Source organism: Pantherophis guttatus, chromosome 3 (assembly GCF_059756535.1).
Source record: "Pantherophis guttatus breed Tessera chromosome 3, ASM5975653v1, whole genome shotgun sequence".
Lineage (NCBI taxonomy): Eukaryota > Metazoa > Chordata > Lepidosauria > Squamata > Colubridae > Pantherophis > Pantherophis guttatus.
In genome coordinates this window covers 163,180,574-163,193,400 of record NC_142065.1, presented here as the reverse complement: position 1 = coordinate 163,193,400, position 12,827 = coordinate 163,180,574, and the positions used below count along the sequence as shown (strand labels likewise).

Below are 12,827 nucleotides of genomic sequence, written 5' to 3'. Positions count from 1 at the left end.
GGACGCCTCCCTCTGCCAACAAATCCCACAAGCCCTTCCTACCTCACTGTGACTGAGAAACGCGAGCGAGCCGCACATCTTTTTTTCAAAAGAAGAGGGGGAAAAAACACACCCCACACTTTTTCACCATAGTTGCACAGGCGCACACCCCGTGCAACTCGGGCAGAGAGGCCCCAGATACCCCACCCAAATCGGGGAGTTGCCTGGGGGTGTCTCTCTCTCTCTCTAAGGCGCCGCTGCCTTTCCTTTTGGGACTTATTTGTTCCGAGGAGGGGGCTCTCGCAACGGGACGATGGGGTGGGGGGAATTGGGGTGGAAGGGAGGTGCTACCTACCCGCCATGTTCCTGCAAACCTCCCCGCCTGTTCCAGGGGCTACATTTAACCGCAAGGGCACCAAGAAGCGAGGGCTGAGGGAAAAGACGGATGGCTTGAGGCCTTTGGGCCCAGGCGCGTTTCCGGGCGTCCCCGGGAGAGTCTCACACCGAGCGAGCCAGAGAGGGAGGGGTCTGAGTCGGACACAAACGGTTGCCCCCGCCTCCGCCAGGGAGGGAAGGCAGGCAAGCAGGCGGGCGAGCCTGCCTCAGACAAGCTGAGCAGCTCTGCTTTTCACCTCTCCTCCGACTGACTCACCGCAGCCTCGAGAGCCGCCTGAGCCGGGCGCAGCCCTGTAAGAGCGGTTTATCCCGGCCGGACAGGCCCAGCCGGAATCGGTAATGCGGAATGAATGGCTTTAGCCCGCTCGAAAAAAAAGCCACATGACAAATTGGCGTGCCCCTCCCAGGGTCCAGCTCTTGTCCTGAGAATGGCTTCACTTGACTCGGACCCGACTTTGCCCTCCCTCCACCCCCCACCCCCCCGCTCTCCCTTCAAATTGGTTGAAAGACATGAAATTTGAGATGTTGGTTTCTCTGGCCCTGGTGGGCAGTGGCACCGTTTCATAATTGAAGATTGTTAGTTAGGTGTCCTTTACACACTTCTTTTTCTTGGATCAGACACTCGTTTCCCACCCCTTGTGAGCGAATGTTCTCTTGGCATTGTTCGCGTTGTCACTGACTTCATCTTTTTCTTGATGGATGCTTTTAACCCCTATCTAGGTTACCTTAGAAGCTTTTTATTATGTAGCACAATTTTCCTATGTAGGATATTCTGCATTACATTTAACTAACTATAAACTGGAATGATAAAATTGAACTCACTATTTTAACTGTAGGTGACCCCTTTGGTTTATAAGATGGCAAATGGAGCTATTGATGTCTGGCACAGCAATAGATTAAACCATTATGATGTCATTCTATGAAGAACTACCTTTCAGAATTGGTGTCACAATGCAGCAAATTCATGCTTTATCTTATCTCTTGGCAGTATAAGAAATTGTACAAAAAATTAATCTGAAACTATGGTTTGGAATGCAAACTACTATGTGAAGGAAAGACACAATAATAAGAATCCTTAGGCTCATATACAAGTACACTGAGATTGAAGATACAATAATTTGATGGAAAAATAGCCTAGTGGTCAGAAATATTGTCAGATAGGAGTTCCCTGATTGAAATCTCATAGGATTATAGCATTAAAATGTCATATGGCCACATTAATGTGCTATTTTTCTTTCTTTTCTGCAGAAAAGCCTGCTGGCATAAAATTTGCTGCTTCGGTTGCTAGCTCCATTCTATCACAATAATGAGCTGATAACTATTGCTATACTTACTGTTTTAATGCACAACACTTTAAAGAAAAGGATTGGTGGAGTCCTCCACCATGCATCATCTGCCAACAGGAAAACAGCCACCAATCACATTGTCTAATGTGATATGAACTAGTATAGGGAAGTGCTTAGTGTAGCATGCTTAGCTACCTATCAGGTTGTCTAATTAATAGGTTGCAGACCCCAATGTCCTCAGTGCCTATGCTGTGTCAGGTTATAAGTCTGGCATTCTTATGAAAGAGCTAAATCTGTCCAAATAACTGGCAAAAAAGTTGTAGGCATGGAATGGGGGGAGGGTGGGTGGGTAAACAGGAGAGAGCGATTGATAATGAACAAGTTTCACCTGGTAATGCTGCAAAGGCAGGCCACTGTTGGCAAAGAGCAGTATCAGGAATTAGTCCAAAGTTTAAAAAAATACAGCCAAATGTATACAGCAGAAAAGATATAATTTACTCTGTGATGGCAGAACCAGCCACAGACAACAGTTAGAACCTGTCTCTTCTAGTTTATATCAAACTTTGCAGCATAGGACTAGCCCTTTCTTAAAAGCACTACTTTTTAAAAATAGATATAGTTCTTTTTCAACATGATAAACATGAAATCCTTATTTAAAAAACAGGTGCAGTTCTTTTTAAAAAGATGAAACCAATATTTATAAGAAAACTGCATTGCCTTATTAATGTATCAGAAAGTGCCTGGCAGACATCACTTAGGTAGATGCCTTCGCGGAAGCCGCCTACCTGCTTACCCCCTTGCCCATGCAAAGATGGCTATGGAGGATAATTCTTAGAGATCATAACAAAGAGGATGTGCCTTCAGAAATTTAAATTGGTCAGTAGGAGTTGGGCAGACCCTACATCTCACAATATTACATAATCAATGAAAAGTACTAGATATGCCATTTTCCCATTGGCAACAAGTGCATTGGGAGAAAAGGAGGAGCACTATTTTAACATAGGAATAGTTAAAATTTGCTTCAGTTGTAGCATGGAAATGGAATGAAGGCAATGTTATAAGGGCATAGTATAATGAAAATCAGTAGTGAGATAACGTTTGTCCTCCAATTGCAAGGATAAATCAAGGGTAAAACTTAAATGAAATTTTGAAGCTAATACATAAAGTAAGGCTTATATTAAAAATCAGCTAATAGTCTCACCTGCTTCTAATCTATCATATAGAGACAATAATATTGGATTACAATCTATAATATGGAAAAAATACTTAGTAACTAGTTAAAGTTACAATGGACACCCCCCCAAAGGTACTTACCTCTCAGTTCTGACATTCCAAAGGCTGGGCCCCCTCTGTGGTCATGTGACCTCATTTCAGGGTCTTGGCAATTGGCCCACATTTACAACCATTTGCAGCGTCCTACAATCATGACATCACATTTTATGATATTTTTGCCAAAAACTGCCTTTATTTCCAGCTTTTAGCAAAAATGTCTCATTGCAAACATTGATTCATTTAATGACCACTGCATTAATGACTTCTACATTTGCTACCTCAACCTACTTGTAAAACTACTGTGGTTACAGTTCCTCTTACAAAAGAAGGAAATTCCAGATTCAACTGATATAGTCAGATACAGGTATGGTATCATTACATTACATCTTACCATAGGCCATTTGAAAGTTGTTCTATGTAGCACATAATCTGCAGTACCTATCCCGGAGAAGAAGGGTGGGGAGGTTGAGTTTAGTATAGGTATCATTAACAACTATCCAGATTGCAGTATTGTAAAATGGAGCAAATAATAAAACTTCAAAAACTATATCATGAAAGTCCAAAAGCACTCTCATATTAAAAATCATAATTAATACATTAATTATGTACATCTGCCCTTATTTAATTAAAACCTGCCTGCCTATTTACATTCTTCCCATGTCAAGAATATTGCATACAAATATAGATAAAACAATTTAAAGCGTCTTTTCAAAGCTGTCCTTGTGTGTTGGAATGCCATACTGCTTGAGACTAGGTTGACCCCAACTTCACTCATCTTTTGGAAAGACTTAAAGACCAAGTTGTTTTTCCATGCATGGAGATAGTCAGGGGAAACAAGCCCACACTGCTGGCATATGTTGTGTTCATTAGCCACTTTGTGTTTCAGTTGGTTGTGAAATATATTCTTACTGTATTTTTTTTTATTTTCACAGTCGCCAAGAGTTGTATGGCAGCCATATACATTTACCGGTATTTAAATAAATACATAAATACAAAAAGTACAATATAAATAATAACATTTTACCATTTAAATAGTTAAAATCTGTAACCTCATACCCTACCACCCTGAAAAAAAAACAAGAGCTTCTTCACAAATCTCTAAACCATTGGAGGGCTTATTAAAATTATGGGTGAACTGGTTATTGTACTATGGCTTGTTAAATAGCCATGGTATTTTTTAAAAATCACATTTGCTTAATGCAGTAGGACTACCAGCTGCAAACTGGCTCAATATTCAGATAAGAAAAGATAAGAAAAGTCTGGGTGGAGAACAAGTAAATGGGCGAAGCAAACACTTTGTCACTGATTTCTATAAAATAAGTGGACATAGAATGAAAGGAAGGGTCCAATGGAAAGCTACCAATAGAAAAGTGGAAGCAAAGGTTCTGTTAACAGTGAGGAAACAATACGCAGGAACTGCAAGAAGATTCATTAAGCAGTAGAATAATGAAGGACCACACTTTGATATTTAAGATTATGAAGAGAACATAGAATGGGAACTTACAAGCTTGAAAGAAAGTTGTGTGAACATATGTGCATGGCAAGAGATCTAGAAAGTATTAGACACCCTGTGCCCCACTGGGTCATTGTTTTAGAGATAGTTCCAAAGGCAGGCAAAAAAGCAGTGTAGCAGGAGCATCTTCCAACTTTTGGTTTCACCAGTGGGTTTCCTTGTTGGAATCTTGGAACTCTCCCCTTCCCTTCCCTTCCCATCCCATCCCATCCCTTTCTAATATGCAGGAAAGTGACTGCTGCTAAATGGGGGAATGAGTAAAGGATTGTGAGACTGACTGGAAAACTTTCAGAATGTTGAAAATGAAGATAATGTGATTGCAACAACCTGGTAGCACAGTAGCAGCCAGTAGCACTGAAGCAGCCACAACTTTCATTTCCTTGGTAATCATGATCCCCAGGTTTTGGAAGCTTTCTGTAGGCTAGCCCATTTGAAGTACCTTGGTTCAAAAGTTACTTCACTATTTTGCCCAGTTAAAGGTCATGGTAAGAGTTTTAGTGATATATGGATTTATATACTCTGCTTTCAGGTTTTGTTGGAAGAAATTGGCCATGAGACTTAATAGGAAGACATACAACAAATCTTACTGGATAGGAAAAAAATTGGAACTGTAAGGAATGGAGAAGCGGAGAAGAAAGTACTCCCTGTCAGAAGATGAGGAAAATTATGGTGATTTACTGCTGTGACAAACAAAAACAGCTATGTGTCTGGATTCTTTGGCTCATGAAGAATCCTATCTCTCAGAAACGTGGATTAAAATGAGAATGACTTAACACTTAAAAGTATAGATGAGGTTCAGAAAAAGATTAACAAAGATGGTGCCACACACAAATAAAAATTAGAAGGAGAAATTGAAGGATTTAGGTATGTTTGACCCTCATAAAGTATCAAGTGTTAGATACGACAGTACATATCAAGTACCTGACAGTTGTTACTCATAAAAATGCCATAAACTATTGTTTGTTCTACTAAATGCAGGATATGAAATAATGTTTAAATTACCATATAGAAAAACAATTTTAAGTTGTATAGGAGAAAATTTCAATAACATAATGAATTCTAAGGAAGTAGAGAGCTTTTCATATGAAGGTACATTTAATCACAGGCAGTGTAGACATTCACAACAGGGTGAATGTTGCACTTTGCATTGCCAAATATTGTAGTTCATATTTTCTAAATGACACACAAAAAAAATTCATATGCTGAACACCATAACAAATAAATTCTCTATGTTCATGTAACAGATTATAACCCACAGATTTCAATATAAAATACTATTTAGCGGTCCAAAAATTTTAGTGATCACCCAGGATACTAATTTTATAATTAATATAATTTTATTTAAAAAATTAGCTACAAATGGAAAATACGGAAAAAGAGAAATTTCCATTACAAATTCCTGCTTCAAATTCAAGGATATATTTAGGAATAACTGACTGACTGAATGAATGAATGACTGAATGAATGAATGAAAATTTATATGGCTGCCTAATTCATTCTCTGTGACTCTGGGCAGTTTACAAAGATAAAAATCTCAAAAAAAAAAAAAAGCCCAATAAAAAGTAATAACCCCTCACCTCCCTGAAGACAATAATCAGTCAGTCAAATAAGCCACTTGATGGGCCACATCCCATTCTGGGTTCCCCAGGTCTGTTGGCAAAATCAGGTCTTCAGGGCCTTGTGAAAAGAGTGTCAAACAGGTTGCCAATCTTACTTTCTGTGGGGATAATGTTTCAAAGGGAAGGAACCAGAGGAACGAGAAGGTCTTTTGTCTTGGTCCCAATAGATAATATACCTTCTTGGGAGAAGGGATTTGCAGCATTCCTTGCCTCTGTGCTCTGGTAGGTAGGGTAGATGTGATTAGATCTGCAGTTTATGTTCATGAAAACATTTTAAAAATGAATTACTGAATTAATTTAGAATATTTTGATCCCTGTCCAACACTGTTAAGCATGCTTAGGTCCACACTGAAATGTAACCAGTATAAAAATTCAGATGACTTGCTTTTTAGAATGTTTATGTACAAAGCAATATTAGCCATTTGTTATACAGTATACTTGATGTGAAAAACAAGGAAATGGGGTAGAAAATGGTTGTGAGCAAAGAAAATTGTCGTTTATGCAGAGACCATCTACTGAGAATTCCCACTCCATATGAGTGAAAGGCATAATGATCCAATGACCTTTCTTCTCTAATAACTGCCTTCATACTCTGGAACATTTCTTGAGGTGTGAAATATCCTAAATCTCATAGCCTTCAAGAAGGTACTCGAGATAAATCTATTCCACTGAATCTTCGATGTTAGCAGTCTAAAAGCTACCATATACTTAGTATGGTTAGCTTCCTAACCATGTAGTTAGGAAGTGTGATTAATTAATTTGTGGGGGAGTTGTAAATTATGAATGTTGGTTAATTAAGGACAGCCTTGAGTCTAAGCACCATATAATATTTTGTAGAAATAAATAAAATGAGTATAAGTGACAAACCTGTCTCTCTTAGCTTTGTTTCCTTGAGCAACAAAAACTATAATACTAGAACAAAGGCAAATGATTGGCTGCTTTACCTCCCTTGTTAAGGGAGGTGTCACAATCCCAGTATGACAATGAATTGTTTCTTGGCTGTCAGAAGAAGCAACTGAGCAAATTTTTTTTCCCTCAAAGGTCTATGTGCTTTTTCTCATGCACCTATTCCATATTTTTTATGTATGGAATAGATACATACGTATTTCCTTAGATTCTTATGACTATAACTTGTTATTGTATCTCATGATTTATGTTGATTGCTTTAGTAACCTATGACAACCATTGACTGTTGTATCTATGATTTATGATAATTGTATTTTATGATTATGATTATCACTTGTTGCTTGTATGTACAGTACACTGAGAGTTTATGCACCGTAGGCAAATTCCTTGTGTGTCTCCAATCACACGTGGCCAATAATTCTATTTCTATATTTCTATTTCTTTTTTCTAGTGATCATTAATGTCTTATGCAGAGACAAATTTTGATTTGCCAATGTGTACCTATGCCCAGTAGTTCTGGCTAGTAATAACTTCCTGACAAAAGTTTCTTATTGATAAGAAACATTGATTTGAGATACTCATATATTTATTGAGATTTCCTTAATATATTCTGTGTATACTAATTCCAACAGCTTGTGTTATCCTTATAGATTCATATGTGGGTCTTTCACATCCCGGTAATATATTTCTTCACAGCACCATCTGCAACAACTGCAATGATGACGGGGTATCAGCTTTATACAAATGTCACTGTTATACATTTGTATTTCAATTTCTGACACAAACATGTAAATGTGCATGATAACATTGTTGCATGCATTTCATAATTTGTCTTCCTGCCACCCATATCTCTTCAGAGACTGCTACTTCTTCTGCTCATAAACATTTCATTCTCCAAGTCCCCAAAAATCCTGCTATTTTGATAATATCCTTCTTATTTCTTCACATATTTTTCCTTTTGGTTGTTTTTAAGCAAAGAAATAGGTACACTAAGATTGCTCTAGAAAGGGCTACGTTGTGATAGCCTTTTCATCTTGTACTCTAACATACGTGTTTTGGAAAATATGTTGCAAGGATCTATGAAGCAGAATGGCTGTGTTTTCTTAATTGTTGACATCTGGCACAACACATTTCTGCTAAATCTTATAGGATTGAATTAATTTGTGTTTTATTTCAGTGTTTTATAGATCTGATATTTGTTTGCTTAATTATTGCCAAATATCGTCAGGAATATGACTGATTTTTTAAATATTTGTTATATAAGAATATTTATCTGACTATAAAACTTAAGCTACTTTATTTATAAAATAAGTCTTTGTGTTTATTTTATATTAGTCCAGAGATTACTTCTTTGAAGTCTGTTCACGTAGTTCTTGAGATATATAGGCCAGTTAATGATTGTTTGAAGTTATGAATACACCTCAAAAGTGTACTTATGACAGGGGTTCAAAATTGTGACCAACAGGAAGCCTCAGAAGTCATGTGACCTAAATTCAGTCCATTCTGAAGCAGCAGGCATTTTTAGTCCTGTGACCTCTCTTTGAGAACTGGAAATCTCCCACAGTTACAGCAGGTGATTTCTAAGGTCCATATGGTCATGTGTGTGTTTTCCCCTGGTCACATGACCAATCCAGATCGGGATCTTTGCACCCAGTGTGCTTTCTTTCCACCTCACTGTTGCCATGTGGAGGACTAGAAAAGTGAATCTCTTGTTGCTTCTTTTGTTGCCTTGAGGCCTGGAATACTGTAGCTACTTTTGTTAATACTTTAAAATTTTCTTTTTTATTGTAGTACCATGCTTGTTTGTAAGTACTTTCTAAAAATAACATTTTTTTCATTTACTGTGTTTGTGTTTGTCTTGGAATTGCTTGCAGAAATACTAGCCAGTGTCTACAGAAAGCAGATTCAGCAAAATTCCTTAGTATTCTACTGTAGTGTGTTCCTTTGCATATGGTTTAAGATTGCTTGCAGAACAATTCATTGTATTCTACTGAACTGTGGCAGCAGTTCCCTCCGGAGGCTCCACGCTGGGAAATTCAGCCGCCAACCCAATTTAAGTCCAAGCACCTGCCTGGAGGTGCTGTGGTTTGAAGGTGGAGACCTACCTTGCCTTGCTAGAACAGCTGATGGGCAGGCAGCAGTGGTTCTCTCCAGAGGCTCCATGCCAATGTCTCAGTTCACTTAACGATTATGAAGGTCATTTAATGAACCAAAGCAAATAGCAAACCCAATGTTTGTTCACGTAATGACCCAGTTGATTTACTTAACAAGCACAGTAAAAATGTCATAAAATGATTCATCCATTTTATAACAGTCTTGACTTATGACCCTAATGGGCAGGCTCCATTAAAGTTGTATCTCAAGGACTAGCTGTATTTGGTTTGTATCTGTACCATATAGGAAACATTATTTCTGTATAAAATTAATACTGTATTTTTCAGAGTATAAGACGCTCCAGAATATAAGACACATTAGTTTCTCCTCCTTGGTGGGAACGGCAGTCAGACATGGGATGACGTTAGCCAATCAGGACCGAGTCTGCAAACTATTAGGCCCCGCTCCTCTTGCTGATCTCCAGTTTGTCGACTCTGTCTGCTTGGACAGTCATGTCTCCTCGTTTCTGAGCTTGTCTTAGGCCTCATTTGAGATTTCTCAGCTTTTTCTGCTCCCAAACAAAATCGATAGAGCTTATTCCAGCGTGAAGGACAACTGTCTGATCCCTCTGAAGGCCACGTGGCGGCTTTGGACTGCTGGCTGGCAGTCCAACCGGCAGCGCTCACGAGTCCGCTCCGTGGCGCTGACCCGCACTGGCCCAACTTCTTCCTGGACATTGGTAGATTGTTTTTCATCAGCGGGTGTTTAACGCTGCATTTACAGCTATTGCTCAGCAGCAGGAGGCGCGTAGAGCGTGAGTACCGTGCCAGAGTTGATCACAGTTTCAGCCCGATGGCTAGCGATCCAGACCTTCTTATTAATTTATTTTATTTTATTAGATTTTTATACTGCCCGTCTCCCATTGGACTCAGGGCAGTGAACAGCCAAGAATAAAAACATCACATACAAAATTTATTTATTTTTTTAAAAAAAGAATTAAACAAATTTTAGCCCAATAAATTTAAAACACTCCAACTAAAATCAATTAACAATTAAAAATATCTAAGGGGCGGGGGTTAAGCCAGCCCGGCTTGATGAAATAGAAAAGTTTTAAGGGCACGGGGAAAAGCACGGAGATCTGGGATCCTACGTATCTCCGGGGGTAGGTCGTTCCAGAGGACAGGTGCTGCCACAGAGAAGGCCCTCCCCCTGGGGGGGTCACCAGCCGACATTGTCTGGCTGACAACACCCTGAGGAGTCCCTCTCTGTGGGGAGCGTACTGGCCAGTGGGAGGCTATCAGTGGCAGAAGGCGGTCCCGTAAGTACCCAGGCCCTAAGCCATGGAGCGCTTTAAAGATGGTAACCAACACCTTGAAGCGCACCCGCAAGACCATGGGGAGCCAAAGCAGCTCGCGCAGGAGGGGTGTCACATGGGAGCGCCCCATTGCTCCCATAATCCCCTGCGTGGCCGCATTCTGTACCAGTTGGAGCCTCCGGGTGCTCCTCAAGGGGAGCCCCATGTAGAGAGCATTACAGTAGTCCAGGCGGGAGGTGACAAGTGAATTCTTGGTGGATTCCCCTCACACAAATTGCGGGAGGTGACAAGTGAATTCTTGATGGATTCCCCTCACACAAACTGCCTGCCATACCTCTACTGTTTGTCCAGGGGTCTTTCTAGACAGCGCAGTAAGTAGCGATTGGGGATCCAACCGCATTGGAGAAATTTGGGGCGCGAAGCAGATTCAAAATGGTGGACACCACTGCTTCGAAATCGGGCTGCATGGCGGCAGCCAGGGGAGGAGAAAGCGCCATGATAGTGACCCGGGGACCTCGGGCCAGGGTGGAGGCTCCTCATCCTCAAGTTAAGTCCTCCCAAGCCAAGAAGAATGAACAGCGGCGCCACAGGGCTTTAGAACGTGCCATTCAAAAGGCACAAGAGGAGGTTTTGAAGCAGGCTAGCTCTCTTCCCACATCAGAGATACTTCCTGCTCAGGATTCCACCTCTCTAGCCTTGGATCGCCCAGCGATTCCCCAGCCCCTTCCAAGGGCCTCCTTATCACCTGATCGGTTGGAACAGCGAACCTCCTCATCTTCAGCAGAAACGGCCATTTTATTTGCCACCTTGCCAGCTCAAGGTCTTCCACAAGCCTCTTCCATTTCAGAGGAAGGTCAGGATATTCCTAGGCCTTCTGCAGTCCCCTTGGCTTCATCTGGCAATTCATTTGACCCACAGCCCCCTCTAATCACACCTACTTTAGCCTCCTTAATATCTGAGGCTATTCGCCAGGGTATAACACAAAGCCTCCAACAGAGATCTACCTCAGATGTTTCTGAGTAGGTGAATCAGGTCAGTTGCGTCCATCAATTGGACGAATCTGAGGGACAACCAGTGTGACCAGAGTCTCTTGATTCAGGCAGTCAGATTTCCTTGGCTGCAGAAGACATGCCCTTGGATCAGGAATGGTCTGATAATGAAGGCCTTGAGCCAGACCAACCCTCTTTTATAGGTCTTTTTAGACTTCAACTTTTTCGATCTTTGTTATTTAAAGCTCTATTTTCGACTAAGATGATGCCCTCTTCTGCAGTGCAGGAACCAGCCTCGGCTGAGGTTGATCCATCCTCTTCTCTTTTCTCAGAACAGACTGTTTGTACAGAAACCTTGCCTGCTCCAAAATTGTTTTCAGACATGGTGCGGCATCAGTGGATGTCTACTGGTTCGGGTCCCCTCCCCAATGCCCAGGACAAACGTCTTTATAACTTGGCTGTAGAATTTTCTGACTTGCTATAGGTTCCTTCAGTGGATGGTCCTGTCGTTGCTCTTTCTTCAACTACCCACCTGGCAGGACCTCCGGAGGAATCATTACGTCCAGAGGATAAGAGAGCAGAAAGAACCCTAATCAAAGGACATCAGGCTGCTGCTTGGATGGTAAGAGCTATTTCAGCAGCCTCGTTCTTTAACAGGGCATCTATTTTGTGGTTGAAACAGCTTCAGGAGAGAATCCCTCCTTCCGATTCAAGGGCGCACCAGGATATCAATAAGATATTGGCAGCTGTTGAATTCTCGGCGGATGCCACTCTTAATGCCGCCAGATTCGCTGCAAAATCCATTGGTTCTTCAGTCACATCTAGGAGGCTACTCTGGCTTAGGCGCTGGCAAGCCGACACCAGAAACAAATGGTGCTTGGCTTCATTTCCTTATTCAGGGGAGAAACTCTTTGGTTCTTCTCTTGACCCTTTTCTTTCTTTCTTTCTTTTTTTTTTGCCAAATCATTTTTTATTTTAAAACAAAAAAAAAAGAACATACAAACATCATTCATTCAATCAAATACAGACAGTACATCGGTCGGTTTGCATCCCTAGTGCCTTCTCCTCGCTTAACAATATCACTACATATCCAAAACTTATTCTTATGTAAAATATATCAGTTGTATCATCATTTAAAGTATTTCAGCATTTACTTATATATCACCATTTTTTATTATCTAGCCAATGATAAAATAAATCCCATATCAAATAATATTGTTTTTCTTCCTGCTCTCTTATTTCTAATGTCAGTTTACTCATTTCAGCATAGTCCAACATTTTCCTAATAATTGCTTCATCTGTAGGTATCATTTCTACTTTCCAATTTTTAGCAAATACAATTCTGTTAGAAGATTCACAATTAAATACTGCAGTTCTTTGTTATATATTTCTGGTAAAATCCCTAATAAAAATGTCTCTGGTTTAAACTCTGTGTGTCTCTTGGTCATTTTTTCCAAC

General features: G+C 40.4%; 1 protein-coding gene across 10 annotated transcripts in view; it reads right to left on the bottom strand.

The window, feature by feature from the left end:
* PPP4R1 (protein phosphatase 4 regulatory subunit 1) overlaps positions 1 to 869 on the bottom strand; it is a 40,744-nt gene extending 39,875 nt beyond the window's left edge. For 2 of the 10 annotated variants that reach the window (XM_087891313.1, XM_087891314.1), the window contains exon 1: positions 335 to 869. In XM_087891313.1, coding sequence (XP_087747439.1) covers positions 335 to 341 — 7 coding nt within the window. In that variant the 5' untranslated portion in view covers positions 342 to 869. Of the gene's footprint in view, positions 1 to 42; positions 264 to 334 lie in introns of those variants that run through there. The other 8 variants (XM_087891320.1, XM_087891324.1, XM_087891317.1 and 5 more) reach the window with 5 other exon arrangements.
* Between the last annotated feature and the right edge of the window lie 11,958 nt (positions 870 to 12,827).